Genomic DNA, 21,353 nt, shown 5'->3' on the forward strand with positions numbered 1-21,353 from the left:
AATGAGTGGAACAGGCGGCCACGAGAGGTGGTGAGTTCTCCTTCAATGGACGTCTTCACACAGAGGCTGGACAGACATCTGTCTGAGAGGGTTTAGTGACTCCTGCATTGAGCCGGGGGTTAGACACGAGGACCCTGGAGGCCCGCTCCAACGAGAACATTCTAGGATTCTATGATATGACATCGGGAAAAAGTATTGATCAGATGAAGAAAAAGAGGAGCAAAAAACCCTGGAAAGTCCTCTAATTAGAGAGCAATCCTGCCACTTAGTGACATATAATATCAGCTAGTTCAACTGACAGCCAATAAAAAGGTGTCTCATTACCAAGGGACCACACAAGAAACATCTCTTGATGGGCAAAACCAGTGAGCTGTCTCACGACCGTCACATCCTTATTGTTGTAAAACATCCTGATGGCATTGGTAACAGAAGAATTTCTAAACTACTGAAGGTTCCAGTAAGCGCTGCTGGGGTCATAATCCTGAAGTGGAAAGAACATAATTTCACCATAAACCGGACATGAGCAGGTGCTCCCCGCAGGATTTCACCATAAACCGGCCAAAACCAAGCGCTCCTTAAAAGATTTCAGACAGAGGAGTGAAAACAATTATCAGAAAAGTTGTCCAAGAGCCAAGGAACATCTGTGGAGAGCGACAGAAAGACCTGGAATCAGCAGGTACAATTGTATCAAAGAAAACTATAAGTAATACACGCAACCTCCACGGCCTGTACGCACGCTCACCAAGCAACCTCCACGGCCTGTACGCACGCTCACCAAGCAACCTCCACGGCCTGTACGCACGCTCACCAAGCAACCTCCACGGCCTGTACGCACGCTCACCAAGCAACCTCCACGGCCTGTACGCACGCTCCCCAAGCAACCTCCACGGCCTCTATGCACGCTCACCAAGCAACCTCCACGGCCTGTACGCACGCTCACCAAGCAACCTCCACGGCCTGTACGCACGCTCACCAAGCAACCTCCACGGCCTCTATGCACGCTCACCAAGCAACCTCCACGGCCTCTATGCACATTAACAAAGCAACCTCCACGGCCTCTATGCACGCTCACCAAGCAACCTCCACGGCCTCTATGCACGCTCACCAAGCAACCTCCACGGCCTCTATGCACATTAACAAAGCAACCTCCACGGCCTGTACGCACGCTCACCAAGCAACCTCCAGGGCCTGTACGCACGCTCACCAAGCAACCTCCACGGCCTGTACGCACGCTCACCAAGCAACCTCCACGGCCTGTACGCACGCTCACCAAGCAACCTCCACGGCCTGTACGCACGCTCACCAAGCAACCTCCACGGCCTCTATGCACGCTAACAAAGCAACCTCCACGGCCTCTATGCACGCTCACCAAGCAACCTCCACGGCCTGTACGCACGCTCACCAAGCAACCTCCACGGCCTGTACGCACGCTCACCAAGCAACAACCTCCACGGCCTCTATGCACGCTCACCAAGCAACCTCCACGGCCTGTACGCACGCTCACCAAGCAACAACCTCCACGGCCTCTATGCACGCTCACCAAGCAACCTCCACGGCCTGTACGCACGCTCACCAAGCAACCTCCACGGCCTCTATGCACGCTCACCAAGCAACCTCCACGGCCTGTACGCACGCTCACCAAGCAACAACCTCCACGGCCTGTACGCACGCTCACCAAGCAACCTCCACGGCCTCTATGCACGCTCACCAAGCAACCTCCACGGCCTGTACGCACGCTCACCAAGCAACCTCCACGGCCTCTATGCACGCTCACCAAGCAACCTCCACGGCCTCTATGCACGCTCACCAAGCAACCTCCACGGCCTGTACGCACGCTCACCAAGCAACCTCCACGGCCTCTATGCACGCTCACCAAGCAACCTCCACGGCCTCTATGCACGCTCACCAAGCAACCTCCACGGCCTGTACGCACGCTCACCAAGCAACCTCCACGGCCTGTACGCACGCTCACCAAGCAACCTCCACGGCCTGTACGCACGCTCACCAAGCAACCTCCACGGCCTGTACGCACGCTCACCAAGCAACCTCCACGGCCTGTACGCACGCTCACCAAGCAACCTCCACGGCCTGTACGCACGCTCACCAAGCAACCTCCACGGCCTCTATGCACGCTAACCAAGCAACCTCCACGGCCTCCATGCACGCTAACCAAGCAACCTCCATGGCCTCCATGCACGCTCACCAAGCAACCTCCACGGCCTCTACGCACACTCACCAAGCAACCTCCACAGCCTCTATGCACGCTAACCAAGCAACCTCCACGGCCTCCATGCACGCTAACCAAGTAAGACTCCATTGCTGAACAAAAAGCATGATCACGTGCGTTTACAATTTGCTCAACAACATTTAGACAAGCCTGTGAAATATTGGGAGAATAGAGTCGGGTCAGATGAGACCAAAATTGAACTCTTTGGATGCCATAATACACACTATGGTTGGAGGCCAAAAGACACTGCATATCACCCCAAAAACATCAGTGGTGGACACTTCAGCAAAACAATGATCCCAAATACACGGCCAAGGGTTTCAGAGACAGAAAATAAAGCAGCTAAAATGGCCGAGCCGATCATCGGACCTGAATCCTATAGAAAATGTATGGAAGGAACTAAAGCTCAGAGTTCATAGAAGGAGCCACGGAAGCTTCAGGATGTGAAGAGGGTTAGTGTGGAAGAATGGGAGAAAATCACAGCTGAGAAATGCCTGCGACTAGTTTCTCCATACAGGAGGCGCCTTGAAGCTTCATTAACAACAAAGGCTTTTGTATGAAGTACTAAATAAATTTCAGTAATGTGATCAATACTTTTCCCTGGGTCATTTCTCATTATTACACATAATTTATGGACATCTACAGTAATTTCTTTCCTGTGTGGATTGGATGTGCCACGGGTGTGTCAGATGTAATAGTCACTATGCAGCTGGCAGCAGAAGATCACTTTGTTTGGCATTACAGACGCCTTGTTAAATCTGTCTTACTTAAGGACCCAGCGGCTATCTCCCTCCTGCTCTGATTAACACTTTGGCCTGGGTGTTTAAATACTTTCAGTTTGCTACAGGGAGGTGCCGGTGATATTCACATGTTCCATTTTGAAGGCTTGGAGCTATTGTAGTCTGCTTACTTCCTCTCTGGTGCTTTGGAGGACGTTTGGTGTAATCTCTCTGAAGTCTGCTCAAGCTAAGTTTTTTCCCCTGTGTTTGCCTCCCATGTTGTCTTTAGTTTATAGTGTGGACTGACCAGTGCTCACCCTCCCCTTATCTAGGGACTAGCTCTAGGGAAATACAGGGTCTAGGTTCCTGTTCGGCGATTGGTGAGGAACCAATATAGGGAGACAGGGTGATATTAGATCAGCCTAGGGGTCTCCACTCCCCCTCTCCCTAGTGTCTGGGTTCCCTTCCCCTTATCCCTTCGTGTTGCACTTAGTCTTTCCTACATTGTGCTTAACCGTATGGGTTGTTAACAACGTCTGGTGAAAATTTTATGTCAATAGCACCTTTAGAAATAGATTTACTTACAAAATTGGTGAGGTGTTCAATACTTATTTCACCCGCTTTATATCGGATTCTGTAAAAGCTGGGTGACAATGTAAGAGGAGATACTGTGCATGGATGACATCATGAAGTGTTTGGTGTGACATCAGTGGGGGAAAGAGGGGGAAGATGAGAACAGACATGAACCAGCCACTGACAAAGGCCCCACAGAAGCCGCCACAGCTCCGATACACCCCCCCCCCCGAGGTCGGAGCTGATGCTGGCGACTCAATGTAATCAGCTGCTTGTTGCTTAGAGACCCAAAGTATTGTATCTCTCCACACAGGAAAAGCCGCACTAAAAGGGACAAACTACAGTCACTGCAGAACTGCTCCGCAAGCTGCCAACAAACCCGGGACCTGGAATTATAACCACCATGTGAGCGCAGCTCTGGAGTATAAGACAGGAGGTAACTCAGGAGCAGTAATGGAATGTATGTACACAGTGACTGCACCAGCAGAATAGTGAGTGCAGCTCTGGAGTATAATACAGGATGTAACTCAGGATCAGTAATGTAATGTATGTACACAGTGACTGCACCAGCAGAATAGTGAGTGCAGCTCTGGAGGATAATACAGGAGGTAACTCGGGATCAGTAATGTAATGTATGTACACAGTGACTCCACCAGCAGAATAGTGAGTGCAGCTCTGGAGTATAATACAGGATGTAACTCAGGATCAGTAATGTAATGTATGTACACTGTGACTGCACCAGCAGAATAGTGAGTGCAGCTCTGGAGTATAATACAGGATGTAACTCAGGAGAAGTAATGTAATGTATGTACACAGTGACTGCACCAGCAGAATAGTGAGTGCAGCTCTGGAGGATAATACAGGAGGTAACTCGGGATCAGTAATGTAATGTATGTACACAGTGACTGCACCAGCAGAATAGTGAGTGCAGCTCTGGAGTATAATACAGGAGGTAACTCAGGATCAGTAATGTATGTACACAGTGATTACACCAGCAGAATAGTGAGCGCAGCTCTGGAGTATAAGACAGGAGGTAACTCAGGATCAGTAATGTAATGTATGTACACAGTGTCTGCACCAGCAGAATAGTGAGCGCAGCTCTGGAGTATAATACAGGATATAACTCAGGATCAGTAATGTATGTACTCAGTGACTGCACCAGCAGAATAGTGAGCGCAGCTCTGGAGTATAAGACAGGATGTAACTCAGGATCAGTAATGTAATGTATGTACACAGTGACTGCACCAGCAGAATAGTGAGCGCAGCTCTGGAGTATAATACAGGATATAACTCAGGATCAGTAATGTAATGTATGTACACAGTGACTGCACCAGCAGAATAGTGAGTGCAGCTCTGGAGTATAATACAGGATGTAACTGAGGATCAGTAATGTAATGTATGTACACAGTGACTGCACCAGCAGAATAGTGAGTGCAGCTCTGGAGTATAATACAGGAGGTAACTCAGGATCAGTATTGTAATGTATGAACACAGTGACTGCACCAGCAGAATAGTGAGTGCAGCTCTGGAGTATAATACAGGATGTAACTCAGGATCAGTAATGTAATGTATGTACACAGTGACTGCACCAGCAGAATAGTGAGTGCAGCTCTGGAGTATAATACATGATGTAACTCAGGATCAGTAATGTAATGTATGTACACAGTGATTGCACCAGCAGAATAGTGAGTGCAGCTCTGGAGTATAATACAGGAGGTAACTCCGGATCAGTAATGTAATGTATGTACACAGTGACTGCACCAGCAGAATAGTGAGTGCAGCTCTGGGGTATAATACAGGATATAACTCAGGATCAGTAATATAATGTATGTACACAGTGACTGCATCAGCAGAATAGTGAGTGCAGCTCTGGAGTATAATACAGGATGTAACTCAGGATCAGTACTGTAATATATGTACACAGTGACTGCACCAGCAGAATAGTGAGTGCAGCTCTAGAGTATAAGTGCAGGATAAGTAATGTAGTGTACTGTTTATACAGATTTACTTGTGAAGTGCAATTCCTAGAAAACAAGCCTCCGCAGATAAGCGGCGCCCACCCACTGCTTGTCAACATGCAAACCGCATAGCATTATAAACCACCCTCGGTCATGGACTCCTAGCAACCTCATCCCAGTGGGACCCCCCTGCCTGATGGTGAATGGCGGCACGCTCCGTCTATTTGCAGGATGATGATGTTTTGAATTTTTTTTGTTACTCTTTACAATTAAAAAAAGAAAAACCATAATGAAAAGCTTTTATAAAAGACTGCGGGAAATCTCGCTGCCATCGCTATGGAAACTTGGGATAAGAGTGCCGCTCGCTGCTCTGAACTCTTCACATACACGAGTACCGCTGAGCCGCACTCCAGCTGACAGCGGCTGACGCCTTCGTGTACACAGGACCTCGTGCTGCTGCTTAAAGGAGCAGCAACACACAAAAAACATTTCTACATGCAAACCATCAAATTGCTACTGAAACTTCCCCAGTATTTTTCCAACAGTTCGAACCCCGAGCCAGATCCTATATTAGGCCATTTTGGAGACTATGGAGAGCTGCTTTTATAGTCACTCGGTCACCGGCGCTTTAAGGGCCTGTGCCAGGAAAGCTGCGTTACATAGCAGTATATGGGGCAGCAAAGTGTGACCAAGCTCGGATAATCGGCAGGTGCAGGAATTATTGGCAGCATTCGGTGGCGCCATTTATTATTTTTCTTCTATTTATTTAGAAAGTGAAACAAACAAACAATAAATAAATAAATCCCTTCCTGAGTACAGCAGAGCCGGCATTGTTCTCAGCGCGCAGCTTACATAACAGGCGGTATAGATCCACGGAGACGCTTTGTGTCAGGACAATGGGAGCTGCGAACACAAGGACGGCGACCAATACCGGCCGACAACCCGAGGAGTCGCCGCAGGAAGGGCAAGTGATTGAGCAGCTGTCAGGATTCCATTACTACAACACATGCCTGACCACAGGACTTCTGGAGTAATGGAAGGGAATGATCAAGAAAAGGAGGAGAGAAGGAAAGGGAGTAGGGGAAGGAAAGAAAAGGAGTAAAGTAGGGAAGAAAAGGAAAGGAAAGAAATAAAGAGAAAGAAAGGTCTCCATGGGTTGGGGGGAGGGGGGACTTACTGTAATATTGTAAAAAGAGTATTGTCATGTAATATCTGTTCCAAGTTTTATGTTTAATAAAAATTTATCTGATTAAAAAAAAAAAGGAAGGGAATGATCACTGTGTTATCTGTGGTGTTACATAGGACTGCAGGTGACATCTGCTACATTACCTGTACTCAAAGAGTTATCACTGTGTTATCTGTGGTGTTACATAGGACTGCAGAGGACATCTACTACATTATCTGTACTCAGAGAGTTATCACTGTGTTATCTGTGGTGTTACATAGGACTGCAGAGGACATCTACTACATTATCTGTACTCAGAGAGTTATCACTGTGTTATCTGTGATGTTACATAGGACTGCAGGTGACATCTACTACATTATCTGTACTCAGAGAGTTATCACTGTGTTATCTGTGGTGTTACATAGGACTGCAGGTGACATCTACTACATTATCTGTACTCAGAGAGTTATCACTGTGTTATCTGTGATGTTACATAGGACTGCAGGTGACATCTACTACATTATCTGTACTCAGAGAGTTATCACTGTGTTATCTGTGGTGTTACATAGGACTGCAGAGGACATCTACTACATTATCTGTACTCAGAGAGTTATCACTGTGTTATCTGTGATGTTACATAGGACTGCAGGTGACATCTACTACATTATCTGTACTCAGAGAGTTATCACTGTGTTATCTGTGGTGTTACATAGGACTGCAGGTGACATCTACTACATTATCTGTACTCACAGAGTTATCACTGTTATCTGTGGTGTTACATAGGACTGCAGGTGACATCTGCTACATTATCTGTACTCAGAGAGTGATCACTGTGTTATCTGTGGTGTTACATAGGACTGCAGGTGACATCTACTACATTATCTGTACTCAGAGAGCTATCACTGTGTTATCTGTGGTGTTACATAGGACTGCAGGTGACATCTGCTACATTATCTGTACTCAGAGAGTTATCACTGTGTTATCTGTGGTGTTACATAGGACTGCAGGTGACATCTACTACATTATCTGTACTCAGAGAGTTATCACTGTTATCTGTGGTGTTACATAGGACTGCAGAGGACATCTACTACATTATCTGTACTCAGAGAGTTATCACTGTGTTATCTGTGGTGTTACATAGGACTGTAGAGGACATCTACTACATTATCTGTACTCAGAGAGTTATCACTGTGTTATCTGTGATGTTACATAGGACTGCAGGTGACATCTACTACATTATCTGTACTCAGAGAGTTATCACTGTGTTATCTGTGGTGTTACATAGGACTGCAGAGGACATCTACTACATTATCTGTACTCAGAGAGTTATCACTGTTATCTGTGATGTTACATAGGACTGCAGGTGACATCTACTACATTATCTGTACTCAGAGAGTTATCACTGTGTTATCTGTGATGTTACATAGGACTGCAGATGACATCTACTACATTATCTGTACTCAGAGAGTTATCACTGTGTTATCTGTGGTGTTACATAGGACTGCAGGTGACATCTACTACATTATCTGTACTCAGAGAGTTATCACTGTGTTATCTGTGGTGTTACATAGGACTGCAGGTGACATCTACTACATTATCTGTACTCAGAGAGTTATCACTGTGTTATCTGTGGTGTTACATAGGACTGCAGGTGACATCTACTACATTATCTGTACTCAGAGAGTTATCACTGTGTTATCTGTGGTGTTACATAAGACTGCAGGTAACATCTAGTATTTCATCTGTGCTCAATTACTGTCTTATCTGAGGTGTTACATAGGACTGCAGGTGACATCCATTGCATAATCTGCACCAGATCTGTGAGGATGGAGTAGGTGACTAATGAGGTTGTATCACATTATATAATCACAGCTTTCTACCTCGTCACTAGGAACCACGCCAGCTCCTGGCAGCCCGGCGATGCCCGCATGTAAGTCTTGATGTGCGGCATGGCTCTGCTGCGGCCTGAAGTTTCCGCCTTCCATTTGCTGTAATAAAAAGGAACAGGATCAGTGTGAGAATTCAGTATTATCCACGGATTACAGTCTGAGACGGTTTCATATTTCCTGCTCTTTCAGGAAGTGTTTTCAACAGACTCCTTATCATCAGAGCCATGATTACAATGATTGATAACACCTTTATACACAGTTGACAAAGGATCCACCAAAGTAGACCATGTTGCAGCTCACCCACTCCTCCTCCCTACACAATGACATTTGCACATGCTCATTAGATGCGTCACTACAATAGACAGGAAATAGGATTCTTAAATATCCCAGTGGCCACAGCAAAAAACTACAAGAGTTCTAATTTTTAGTTTAACACACCCAAAAAATAATTTAATGACTAGTACAGCGCTACCTACTGGAAATAGGTGTGAAGCCAGGGCTGCTTCTGTGCGGTCTGGATACCATAGGGCAGAGAGCCGCCAGCTGTAAGACAAAACCAGGAGAACATGAAGCAGAGAACAGAAGTATCCGCCTGGAAATGAGGCGCTACGTGACGCAGGGGAGTAACGATAATGGTCACAGGGGTGAAGCCAAAACCCAGCCCAGAGAATGGGGGAACAATCACTGAGTGTGGCCACGTAGGAGACGCCGTCCTCAGCAGGTGCAACAACCTGCCGTCATTGTTTGGAGTAAAGCACCAGCGTCTTCACCACTCACCAGGATATCCTTCCAGACTGGTCCGAACGTTATCCACAGACGGGTAGATCTGCAAGGAAAGGCACAACCATCAAAAAACATTCCTGCAAAGTACAAAGCGTCTCCACCAGCAGAATAGCGAGTGCAGCTCTGGAGTAGAATACTTTACCAGTTGCAGGGGGTTTTCTGAATGTGGCAGAGTTTTCACCCCTTTGCCCAGGGTCTTCATACTCTCACTGAATTCAGAATGCAGCCACTTGCTTTGATCGGCCCCCATTGAGCCTATGCTGGAAAACTGGCCAATCACAGGCCAGGATTCCCTGCCAGCGACGGGGCTGCACTTCTCCCTTAAAATCTACAAAGGAGAGAAATAAATAATGAAGTCGTGCAGAGTCCCGTAATTGTCCTACAGAAGGGTCTGATCACACCACATGTGGTGACTAAAGACCCATGTATAGAGACCACGTACCTTTCTTACACGGAAGTGTCCCCATTTTTCTTTATCATTTCCTTGGTACCTCCCGGGTGTCGATCCGACCAAATACACCCTGTAATAGACAATCGCCAGAATAAAAACACATTGGTGCAGGTTCACCAGACAGTTACCAGAATTCTGGGAAAAGATCTATAAACTGTCGATATTCACCCAGCAACTTTGTAAACAGGAAAAAAGTGCTGATAAAGGGCTAAAAACAATAAATTGCATCCCTACCTATGTAATCAGGATGGGGCCAAGCATGGTTCACAAATCCATTATAACTTATGCTGAAAAAGTGGCGTAAATTTCAACAGTAACACCCGCCGCCCCCTGTCTGGAGTTCGTTTCCCCGTGTTGTCGCAAGGTGGCAGAAAAAAATGCACAAATTCATTAAGAAGAGCGCGTTTCAATAAATTTGGTAATTTGGCGCCTCTTAGTGTACTTTTCTTGCAGACTGAAGTGCAAAAATTGTGGATACAGTGCCCAAAACAGAACCAAGCCCTGTACTTTATACAAAATTTAAAGGGGATGTCCAAAATTAAAAAAAATGTCTGCCTTCTTTCCAGAAACAGCGCCACATGTTTCCATGAGTTCAATAAATTAATGAGCTTCAGATGCAATTCCAGGTATAACCTGTGGACAGGGGTAGCACTATTTTTGGGATGAAACCAGCCATGGTAAGTGACCCACATGACGCATAGTATTTGAGGATTACCATGCTGTTTTTTTCAGTGTAAGGACATCAGCCTGGTCACGGACAAGGTGCAGCCGGGTCCCCGGTTTTTGTGTTTGCTACCTGCAGACAATATACCAGTCCTGCCCCCCTATATACAGACCTGGTCTCGGATAGATCGTGCTGCTTAATGATATCGATCCATTCCTTGAGGCTCGGAGAGTTGTACGAGGACAGATAAGCCACCAAGTCCGACCTGAAGTTGGTTCTTGATTCCCCGGCTAATGAGGAGGATCCTTCCGGCAGTCTGGGGTACAGAGGACTCAGCCAAATCCTGGGGCGGAGGAAGAAAGAAGGTAATGAAGTGCAAAGTGATGGACAGTCCGTGGGGGGGGGGGAAGACATACACTGCAAATGTGGAGAGAAGCCGGCCTGTATCACCTAACCAGGGCTGCACCATCGGATAACGGAAAGATCTGCACCACCGGATAACGGAAAGATCTGCCACCATCTAACATACAATATCTGGCAATCCCGCACCAGCTCTAACATCTCTGCTTGCTGTCAGTGAAGAAGAGGAACATTTCGTTATATCTCGACGTCGACAACTAAACCAGATCTTACAACTGATGTGTTTGTTACAATGTATCAGCATAGGCGACAATCCCAGGGTTCAGAACAGGATAGATTTGTGCTGCCACAGCGATCAGCTCACAGAGGATTGTCTTCACTGACACACTGTAACAAAATCATCAGCTGTGTGAGCCGCTTACAATACAAAAAGGTGATCATTCATTAAAAGCGAGCAGAGAAATGAAGAGAGGGAGTGAATAGAAAATTAGATTGGAAACTACTTCAATTTCAGTAGAGTTTAAATTAAAGCGGATGTCCAGTAACTGTGAATGCCGCCTATCCATCACCAGAGATCAGCGGTGACATCACTGAGAATGCCGCCTATCCATCACCAGAGATCAGCGGTGACATCACTGAGAATGCCGCCTATCCATCACCAGAGATCAGCGGTGACATCACTGAGAATGCCGCCTATCCATCACCAGAGATCAGCGGTGACATCACTGAGAATGCCGCCTATCCATCACCAGAGATCAGTGGTGACATCACTGAGAATGCCGCCTATCCATCACTAGAGATCAGCGGTGACATCACTGAGAATGCCGCCTATCCATCACCAGAGATCAGCGGTGACATCACTGAGAATGCCGCCTATCCATCACTAGAGATCAGCGGTGACATCACTGAGAATGCCGCCTATCCATCACCAGAGATCAGCGGTGACATCACTGAGAATGCCGCCTATCCATCACTAGAGATCAGCGGTGACATCACTGAGAATGCCGCCTATCCATCACTAGAGATCAGAGGTGACATCACTGAGAATGCCGCCTATCCATCACCAGAGATCAGCAGTGACATCACTGAGAATGCCGCCTATCCATCACCAGAGATCAGCGGTGACATCACTGAGAATGCCGCCTATCCATCACTAGAGATCAGCAGTGACATCACTGAGAATGCCGCCTATCCATCACCAGAGATCAGCGGTGACATCACTGAGAATGCCGCCTATCCATCACTAGAGATCAGCGGAGACATCACTGAGAATGCCGCCTATCCATCACCAGAGATCAGCGGAGACATCACTGAGAATGCCGCCTATCCATCACTAGAGATCAGCAGTGACATCACTGAGAATGCCGCCTATCCATCACCAGAGATCAGCGGTGACATCACTGAGAATGCCGCCTATCCATCACTAGAGATCAGCGGTGACATCACTGAGAATGCCGCCTATCCATCACTAGAGATCAGCAGTGACATCACTGAGAATGCCGCCTATCCATCACCAGAGATCAGCGGTGACATCACTGAGAATGCCGCCTATCCATCACCAGAGATCAGCAGTGACATCACTGACAATGCCGCCTATCCATCACTAGAGATCAGCGGTGACATCACTGAGAATGCCGCCTATCCATCACTAGAGATCAGCAGTGACATCACTGAGAATGCCGCCTATCCATCACCAGAGATCAGCGGTGAAATCACTGAGAATGCCGCCTATCCATCACTAGAGATCAGCAGTGACATCACTGACAATGCCGCCTATCCATCACTAGAGATCAGCGGTGACATCACTGAGAATGCCGCCTATCCATCACCAGAGATCAGCGGTGAAATCACTGAGAATGCCGCCTATCCATCACTAGAGATCAGCAGTGACATCACTGACAATGCCGCCTATCCATCACTAGAGATCAGCAGTGACATCACTGAGAATGCCGCCTATCCATCACTAGAGATCAGCGGTGACATCACTGAGAATGACGCCTATCCCTCACCAGAGATCAGAGGTGACATCACTGAGAATGCCGCCTATCCATCACCAGAGATCAGCGGTGACATCACTGAGAATGCCGCCTATCCATCACCAGAGATCAGCGGTGACATCACTGAGAATGACGCCTATCCCTCACCAGAGATCAGAGGTGACATCACTGAGAATGCTGCCTATCCATCACCAGAGATCAGAGGTGACATCACTGAGAATGCCGCCTATCCATCACCAGAGATCAGCGGTGACATCACTGAGAATGCCGCCTATCCATCACCAGAGATCAGCGGTGACATCACTGAGAATGCCGCCTATCCATCACCAGAGATCAGCGGTGACATCTATAACCTCTCGGATACCCCAATGTTTGCCTGCCCCCACCGTACACTGCATTACCCCGCTGCGGAGTGGCAGGACATAATACAATGGCAGGAAGATGTAATATCACGTTGTGGCGCTCGGTCACCAGGACGCCGGAGACAAAAGGAAGAAAGAGGCAGACGTGATTGATGCTTGTGAAGATGCTGAGTGCGGAGGCTGAAGACATGAGAGGAAAAAGCTTTCAGATGTAACCTGCAGAGAGGACAATAGCGGGAGGCGAGGAGGACACAAGATGTAACCGACGCTCTGGTGTAATGTCAGATGCACGCTGCTCCTGATACTACACAGCAGCTCCTCATCCATCACTGCTGACAAACTGCCTGTACGTTGTGTGTGAGGTTGTCAGCCTCGGCCCCCTGGTGAGAACCCCACCGATATATTATAATGACATGTGGTCAGACATGAGACACACACCTTATATCTTCCTCTTCTTCACCGATCTGTAGCCAGATTACTGGATGTCAGATTAACAGTATATTTGGATTATAAAATGTCAGATTATCAATTTGTCTGGATTATGAGATGTCAGATTATCAGTATGTCGGATTATTAGATGCCGCTGGGATCAGGGATTTCGGGTTGTTCTTACCCCTGGGTCTTCTGGTGCCAGTCGTCACGGATGAGGTTACTCGTGTGGATGACGACTCGCAGACCTTCCTCGTATAAGAGCAGCATCATTTTCCTTTAAAGAGATGAGAAACATTCAATTATCCCGAATACATTTCATGATTCTGAAGAGACGTTGAACAACCCCTCTAAGGTTTCACAAAATACAGAGCGAGAGCACTGCTGAGGGTTTGTTACAATGTGTCCAGTGTAGACAATCCTCTGTGAGCGGAGCCCTGCTGACCATCACCACAAAAAAGGGGACCTCTGCTGCTTATTTATCTCCCAGGACACTGGACACAATGGAAGCAAACCCTCAGCTGTGAGCATTGGCTTAAGTCAGAGCGAGCGAGAGGGGGAGGTCAAAGCGAGCAGGAGGGGGTGTCACAGCGAGCATCAAAGCGAGCCGCGCACAATGGTGCTGGACTGTCGATTGGAAACTGCTACTTGTAACTGAAAAGAATACGGAGAGATCTCATCTGCCAGATGTCACACAGGGACTCCGAAATCTGAAGATACCTCCAGGGCTAAGAGGACACCTGACAGTAGCGCTCTATAAAAAGTAACCTACTACTGGCTGTAGAACAACTACTCCCAGCAAGCTCTGACATCCCACAGACACGCCAAAATCTGAATCCAGCTTCTAGGGATAGGAGGACACCCGACAGCATCACATGAAGTGGCTGCAGAACTACTACTCCCAGTATGCCCAGCTTATCCAGAGGCAAATATCTCACTACTACAGGAGGAGACCTTACAGCAGATTCCTTCAGGCTCCTCAGACGTTACAAAAACACTACAACTCTCAGCATGCAGTAATCCCTTTCTATTGCACACTGGGAATATGAAACTTTAGTAAAACTTCCAGTGTCCGCGATCTTAACATCCTGCGGCCCCGGGGTGACGCCACATAGCGGCCCATGTTATTTCAGGGGCGCTCTACATATGTGTACATCACTTACGTGTGGTGGGTCCCGAAAGCCATATCCAGCCGAGCCTGCGGAGGGAGCAACCTATTAGTAAATTTACAGAAAAAAACTGCAATTAACCTGGAAATCTGGGAAAGGAGCTGGAGGATCAGATATTCTGGGACGCAGACGTAGATCACAAGAACCTCTGCCTGTGGGTTCACAGCGGTGACACAGAACAGCACTCAGTGATAGTGACAGTGCGGCGCCCTCTAGTGGCAGCATGGGAGAATCTCAGTCTCTGTCACTGACAGCGCAGGCGATGAGACGATAACTGCCCCCTCAGCGCCTGCCCAGACAGCTGCACCCCCCCCCCTCAGAGCCTGCCCAGATAGCTGCCCCCTCACCGTCAGCCCACAATGATGTGTGTAATCAGGGAGCAGATACCTGGCAGAGCCGGACGTTCTCGTAGGGATGAGCGTCTTCATGCAGCCGAGCTTTGGATTCCCGCTTCTCACCATGGACAATCAACAATGGTTTATTCCTGAAGACACGATAGAAGAGACCGGGGTGAAAACTGAATGTCTGAGCCCACACTGCTTGCTGTCCGTGAATAGAAACAGATCATCTTTTAATCATTTTCAAAATGTCCAAAACAAAATCGAGAACATGAAGAGCTCACCGAAATTCCTTGGGGTACTGCGTCACCAGCCAGGGCACATCTATGCAGTAATTAAACTTGCAAAATAAAAATAAAAGGTAGAATAAAGGTGAAGACGACAGCGGTGTGTATATATGACGTGTTATCACTGAACCGGTCCCCAAAATCTGTCAAAACCCAGAATATTCAGGGCAGGGATAAGACGCTGCACCTGTAATATAACTGTATACCACCCCAATATAACAGATACCCCGCTCCTCTGTATACCTGCCCGGCTATAACAGCGACTCACCTGTGCTGAAGACACCAGAGTCCCAAAGAGCGGAGACAGGATATCTGCCAACACAGAAAGATGACGCGCAATAAGTATAAAATCATGGTGGACGCAAAATATATCTACAAGCGTAAAACAGCTGGCGCCGGCATCATCCCGGCACAGAGGGGACCCAGGGCGCCGGCATCATCCCGGCACAGAGGGGACCCAGGGCGCCGGCATCATCCCGGCACAGAGGGCACCCAGGGCGCCGGCATCATCCCGGCACAGAGGGCACCCAGGGCGCCGGCATCATCCCGGCACAGAGGGGACCCAGGGCGCCGGCATCATCCCGGCACAGAGGGGACCCAGGGCGCCAGCATCATCCCGGCACAGAGGGGACCCAGGGCGCCGGCATCATCCCGGCACAGAGGGGACCCAAGGCGCTGGTATCATCCCGGCACAGAGAGGACCCAGGGCGCCAGCATCATCCTGGCACAGAGGGGACCCAGGGCGCCAGCATCATCCCGGCACAGAGGGGACCCAGGGCGCCGGCATCATCCCGGCACAGAGGGGACCCAAGGCGCTGGTATCATCCCGGCACAGAGAGGACCCAGGGCGCCAGCATCATCCCGGCACAGAGGGGACCCAGGGCGCCAGCATCATCCCGGCACAGAGGGGACCCAAGGCGCCGGTATCATCCCGGCACAGAGAGGACCCAGGGCGCCGGCATCATCTCGGCACAGAGGGGACCCAGGGCGCCGGCATCATCCCGGCACAGAGGGGACCCAGGGCGCCGGCATCATCCCGGCACAGAGGGGACCCAGGGCGCCGGCATCATCCCGGCACAGAGGGGACCCAGGGCGCTGGTATCATCCCGGCACAGAGGGGACCCAGGGCGCTGGTATCATCCCGGCACAGAGAGGACCCAGGGCGCCGGCATCATCCCGGCACAGAGAGGACCCAGGGCGCCGGCATCATCCCGGCACAGAGGGGACCCAGGGCGCCGGCATCATCCCGGCAGGCCCTTTTAGGCAGGGAGTTGATCTTTACCTCCTCTGTCTTGATATTGGCGGCAGTAACTCACCTTTAATGTGGAGCGCCCCCGTGTTGTATTTCGGCTTTATACCAGTGACTTTGGTCAAATAAAAGCGGAAAGGCTCGCCAGCCTGCAGCACGTCCCAGGGGTCCTGAGCGTCACTAGGGGTCCTATATTTGTCAAGGGCACTTTCCTCCTGCAGCTTTGGCGCATGCTTGTTATAAGACGCCCCATCTCTCTCTGACTTTACAGTCTTTTCCGGCTTTGACTCGTCCTCGCTGCTTGATAGACGCCAACCTGCATCCTCTCTGTCCGTTTTTGGCTTCTTGGCTGCTGATGGCTCCTTACCAGAGATCTCGAACTTTAGAGGATTGGACTTCCTCTTGTAGGACTCCTTCCTGGCGTCAGAGCAGGGGTGCTGAGGTTGGGGACTGGTGCTGGCTTTCACCTTTGGTACTGAGGTAGACGACACCTTCAGATCCTCGGACTCATCTTCACTGCTGGATAAAGTCCACTTGCCGTGACTACTCTGCTGAGAAGCCGCACGCCTGCAACACGAGAGAGAATGATTTTTATGGACTGAATACGTAACACTCGGGCTCTGTGCATTACAACCTGCGCTCCGTTCTTAAAGGGCTCGTTCACCTTCTAACAAACTAGATTGTAATTTCGGACACCAGTAATAGAGAAAAGCCCCCTGGAGTAAGAGGCGGTAAATTCATTAGGAGGAGCATGCCACAGTCTGAGCCGGAGTGAATTTGTGCTATAATTTAAGCCACTTTCTGGGGTAAATTATAGTGAATCTTTCAGGCAGCACTTGGCCACTCTCCTCCATCAAACCCGAACCAAAAAGCCAATACAGGGGTTCTTCATATCTGACTTTATACTTACCGATCCTGTGCTGTTCCTCTTCCAACAGTGGCCCAGCCGCCTTGCCAGTCTCTGTGCTTCCTCTTCTACACGAATGGGCATGTTACCACTGCAGCTAATCATTGGCTGCAGGGGTGACCAATGCACTATTGATAGGCTGTAGTGGATCACATGACCATTGAGCCAGAAGAGGAAGCGTGGAGACTGGCCGGAGGGCCGGACCGCATTAGAAGAGGATCGGGGTGTTTAGTGAATGATCTTTAAAAAAAAAAGGGGTGGACATTCCTTTTAAAACGTTAAGAGGATTATCTGGAGATTTAGGCTAGGGCCACCCAGCGACTTTGCAAAAAGTTGAGGTCTCTGGTTTTGTGAATGTGGTGGCGTTACTTACGGCATAATGATTACCTTGCTTTGGAACAATCGAAATTGGGAAGGTGATTTTTTTTTCATTTTTTTACTTAAGCAGCCAAGTAATGGTGAAACAGCAGCTGCATCAATCACCACGGAGCGTTTGGGGCAGGTAGCGGAGGCGCTGCATTATTAACGCCATGTACACGGCTACAGACTGACATTATTAATAAACAACATCTGTTTCTGCCGATATTTTCCACCGCTGATGAGGAAATCAATCCCACTTGGCTTCTTCCAGGTCCCAGGCGTCAGCAGTGTAAGAACATTGAGTGTTGGGCTCTGTCTCCGCCATCTGCTGACGAGCCGCACACATCCGGGGCTGGAGAACGAGAGTCGCCTCGAGTCCAGACAACGCCGATCATTATACCGGAGACTCCGGCGGCAAGAAACGTTCCCAGGGCCGCAGCAGCCGCTCATCACCGCGGGCCAATCATGAGAGCCGAGAGGGGGATGGGAAGGGAACAAGGAAAAACCCACTGCCCGGGTCACAGACATTCACAAAAAACCCACACTAGGGATCGATGCGGGAGCAGAACAGACTCGTTGTGCGGTTGTTGCACCTGTCTACGGGCACAGGAGACAAATGGAGTGTGAACCAAGCTACATTTTACATTTGTTAAGCCAGGAGAAATACATTCAAAAGTCAACACAAACACAATAGTGTATGTGCTTCTTTGGCTGGTCAAGAAAGACAGTGACTCAGGGTAGAACAATAGTGTTTGTTGCTTCCCGACCCGTGTCACAGCGTCTGTGACATGGCGGTATCGCGCCCCTGCAGCGCGTGCGAGCGGGGTCACTCAGGTGTCACAGTTGCTGATGCAACTGGACAACCTGTAGTTGACCCCACGGGGGGTGGATTAACCCCCCCCGTGCCTAGGACCCCTGCGATTGGCAGTTTCACTTTCGCGAAACTGCCAATCGGAATGAATTAAATATTTCACCAATGGAAATTGGTGAAATATTTACTATCTGGGCATGGCCTGATAGTGTCACCTCTGCCCTCCCCCACCCCTAGATCTGATTGGGGCTAGTGTCCATGTGACGCTAGCCCTCCAATCAGATGTGGAGGGGGTTGTTTTTACAATGGATGACAAAGCTCCCCAGCTTCATCCCGTCCGTGGAAGCTGAGGAGCTTGGTCACCCGCCGATCTGCTGCCGCCGCCGCCACCGATCAGCCGCCGCCGCCACCGATCAGCCGCCGCCCATATTTCCCCCCTTGTCTAACTCCAGCCCCCACTTAGCCCTCGACCCCCCCTCCAACCCCTCTCACCCCCCCTCCACTTCAGTCCAATTTCATACCGCTCCATCTCCCACGTCTTCATCCACCGGCTGGTGCTCTCCTTCTGCCAGTCGGTGTAAGGTGATCACAGGCAGCAGCAGGCTCACTGTAAATCCCCTGCGCCTGTGATCACCCACCATCCCTCCCAGTGATCACCCCCCCCCCCCCGTCCCCAGTGATCATCCCCCCCCCAACCCATTGATCACCCCCTCTGCTGCTGACGGCTCCTGCCCCCCTGTCAGGCAAAATGTATTTCTGCCAGAGTTTTTAAAAACGAAGAGATGTCTCAAAGAAAAAAACCCCACCCCCTATCCGTTTGTAAGAGAAGACATAGAACTGCAGTGCTGGCCCCCACCCTAAGAATTTTTATTATCGTCGTGTGCAGAGCAGCTTCTAGTTCAAAATAGTTATTCCCTCCAATTCTATTGTTTAGCTGGACAAACAGTTAATGTAGAATTTAATAACGCACAGGACTGTCATTAACCCAGGGACCACATTTTTGGAATGCTCACATTTTCCTGGTTACAATGATATATTTTTCATAACTGGGATACTCCCAGAAATCGAGGAATTGGTTTCTTAGCTTCTGAGCATCATAGAGAGGTCCTGTTTAATATCCATCTGCATGAAAATTAGTGACAGCCAACATGATGTCTCCATCTTGGATGTGGGACCCCCCCCACACCAAGATATGAAATATGAAGGTTTTTATGATCTATGCAGCTGGGTGGTCTCACAAAGCCGAGCCCCCCTTGTGAGGTAAATAATGGGTGTCTCCCAGAGTTTTGGCTGCTTTTCTAAAAAGCAGAACGGTCATAAAACTGGCATTCTTCTCAGGGACATCAGACGCACGCACACCACGCTGCGTAGAGGAATCACATCTAATTTCCGGGGAGCTGTCCCCCCACAGAATCTGAGACCATCACCTTGTGAAGCAGGTTTTCCTATTACTTATCCCTTTTATTCTAATAACTGTTTATGCATATATGTAAATTGTCTCCTTTATAATATCTTGTATATATTTTGTAAACACTGCCCCCCTTTTGGGAGTAAATCATTATTATTTACCAGTTTCATTCTTCTTGTCCTATGTCGAGCAAACACGTTCCTCTAATTCACGTTACCTAACGGGTACCCGATCCACCTGTTAAGGGATCGGTGGTGGCAGTATACCAGTATTTATGTGATATTGTGGTTTGAGGGTGGCTGGTCGGAGGTATATATACGTTCCTGGAAGGAACTGGTGGTATATATGTCCTGTCACATCACGTGCCGCAATAGTCGACATAAATTAGAGCAGCTGCACCCGTGCTTATCCTCGGTCAATACCGTGTTTGACCAGCAGGATAAGGGGGCGCCAGAGACCTGCAAGGTCTGACCCAAAAGTGGGTGTCGTTTCCCTTACACCCCCTTTCTGCCCCCTTCTGCCCCAGTGATCACCCCCCCTGCTGCTGCTACCGCCGGCTTTCTGCCCCCTCCTACGCCTGACCGCCCCCTCCTGCGCCCCGTGTGCCTGAGTGCGCCCCGTGTGCCAGAGCGCGCCCTCTACACCTGACCGTCCCCACATGTGACTGGAGAAGTTTACACCAAGCACTCACACTATAATAACGTTTTTTTTTTTTTTTTTTTTTTATACACACGCACACAAAAATGTCCCGCCCGTCCCGCTCATCCCAGTCTAGGGCGTACACAGCTGAGGAGGCATATTCCATTATTGCCTCCGAAGCTGATAGTGAGGGAGAGGACCCCACGTTCCTCTATTCCTCCCATTCTTCCTCCTCCAGTGACACCAACCCGGCACCAAGACGACGTCACAGGTCAAGACATCGTCCGGAGGCCGTGGAAGAAGACCCACAGCCATCTGTGAGTAACCCTCAGCCTGGTGCTAGTCACGCCCAACCTAGCACCAGGGCCCCCGTCCCTGAAAATTACACTCCACGGATTCCTGATTTCCTTCCCCAATCAGGAATCCAGTTCCAGACAGCAAACCTCAGGGAAAAAGACTTTTTCAAAGTCTATTTCTCTGAGGCCATTGTCAGTCTCATGGTGGAGCAGACCAATATCTACGCCCAACAGTTTTTGGCTGCAAACCGAAATTCAATGTTTTCTACTTGGAGTCCCGCTGACTCAGTAGAAATGTTGAAATATTGGGGA

The 21,353-nt window shown here is 49.1% G+C and overlaps 1 protein-coding gene across 2 annotated transcripts in view; it reads right to left on the reverse strand.

Annotated features, from left to right (window-relative positions):
- The window catches only part of TDP1 (tyrosyl-DNA phosphodiesterase 1), a 57,192-nt gene that overhangs the window by 23,612 nt on the left and 12,227 nt on the right, over nucleotides 1-21,353 (reverse strand). For both annotated transcript variants that reach the window (XR_012247304.1, XM_073638213.1), the window contains exons 2-13: nucleotides 16,688-17,187; nucleotides 15,640-15,683; nucleotides 15,369-15,424; nucleotides 15,134-15,230; nucleotides 14,741-14,775; nucleotides 13,762-13,854; nucleotides 10,602-10,772; nucleotides 9,757-9,835; nucleotides 9,457-9,642; nucleotides 9,309-9,357; nucleotides 9,008-9,074; nucleotides 8,523-8,630 (exon numbers count right to left, since the gene is read on the reverse strand). Coding sequence is in view for 1 of the 2 variants with exons in the window: in XM_073638213.1 (XP_073494314.1) it covers nucleotides 8,523-8,630; nucleotides 9,008-9,074; nucleotides 9,309-9,357; nucleotides 9,457-9,642; nucleotides 9,757-9,835; nucleotides 10,602-10,772; nucleotides 13,762-13,854; nucleotides 14,741-14,775; nucleotides 15,134-15,230; nucleotides 15,369-15,424; nucleotides 15,640-15,683; nucleotides 16,688-17,187 (1,485 nt within the window). In the remaining variant the exon portion in view is untranslated. The remainder of the gene's footprint in view (nucleotides 1-8,522; nucleotides 8,631-9,007; nucleotides 9,075-9,308; nucleotides 9,358-9,456; nucleotides 9,643-9,756; nucleotides 9,836-10,601; nucleotides 10,773-13,761; nucleotides 13,855-14,740; nucleotides 14,776-15,133; nucleotides 15,231-15,368; nucleotides 15,425-15,639; nucleotides 15,684-16,687; nucleotides 17,188-21,353) is intronic.

This window comes from Phyllobates terribilis, unplaced genomic scaffold, assembly GCF_046119375.1.
Source record: "Phyllobates terribilis strain yellow unplaced genomic scaffold, ASM4611937v1 Scaffold_7__3_contigs__length_470593459, whole genome shotgun sequence".
Lineage (NCBI taxonomy): Eukaryota > Metazoa > Chordata > Amphibia > Anura > Dendrobatidae > Phyllobates > Phyllobates terribilis.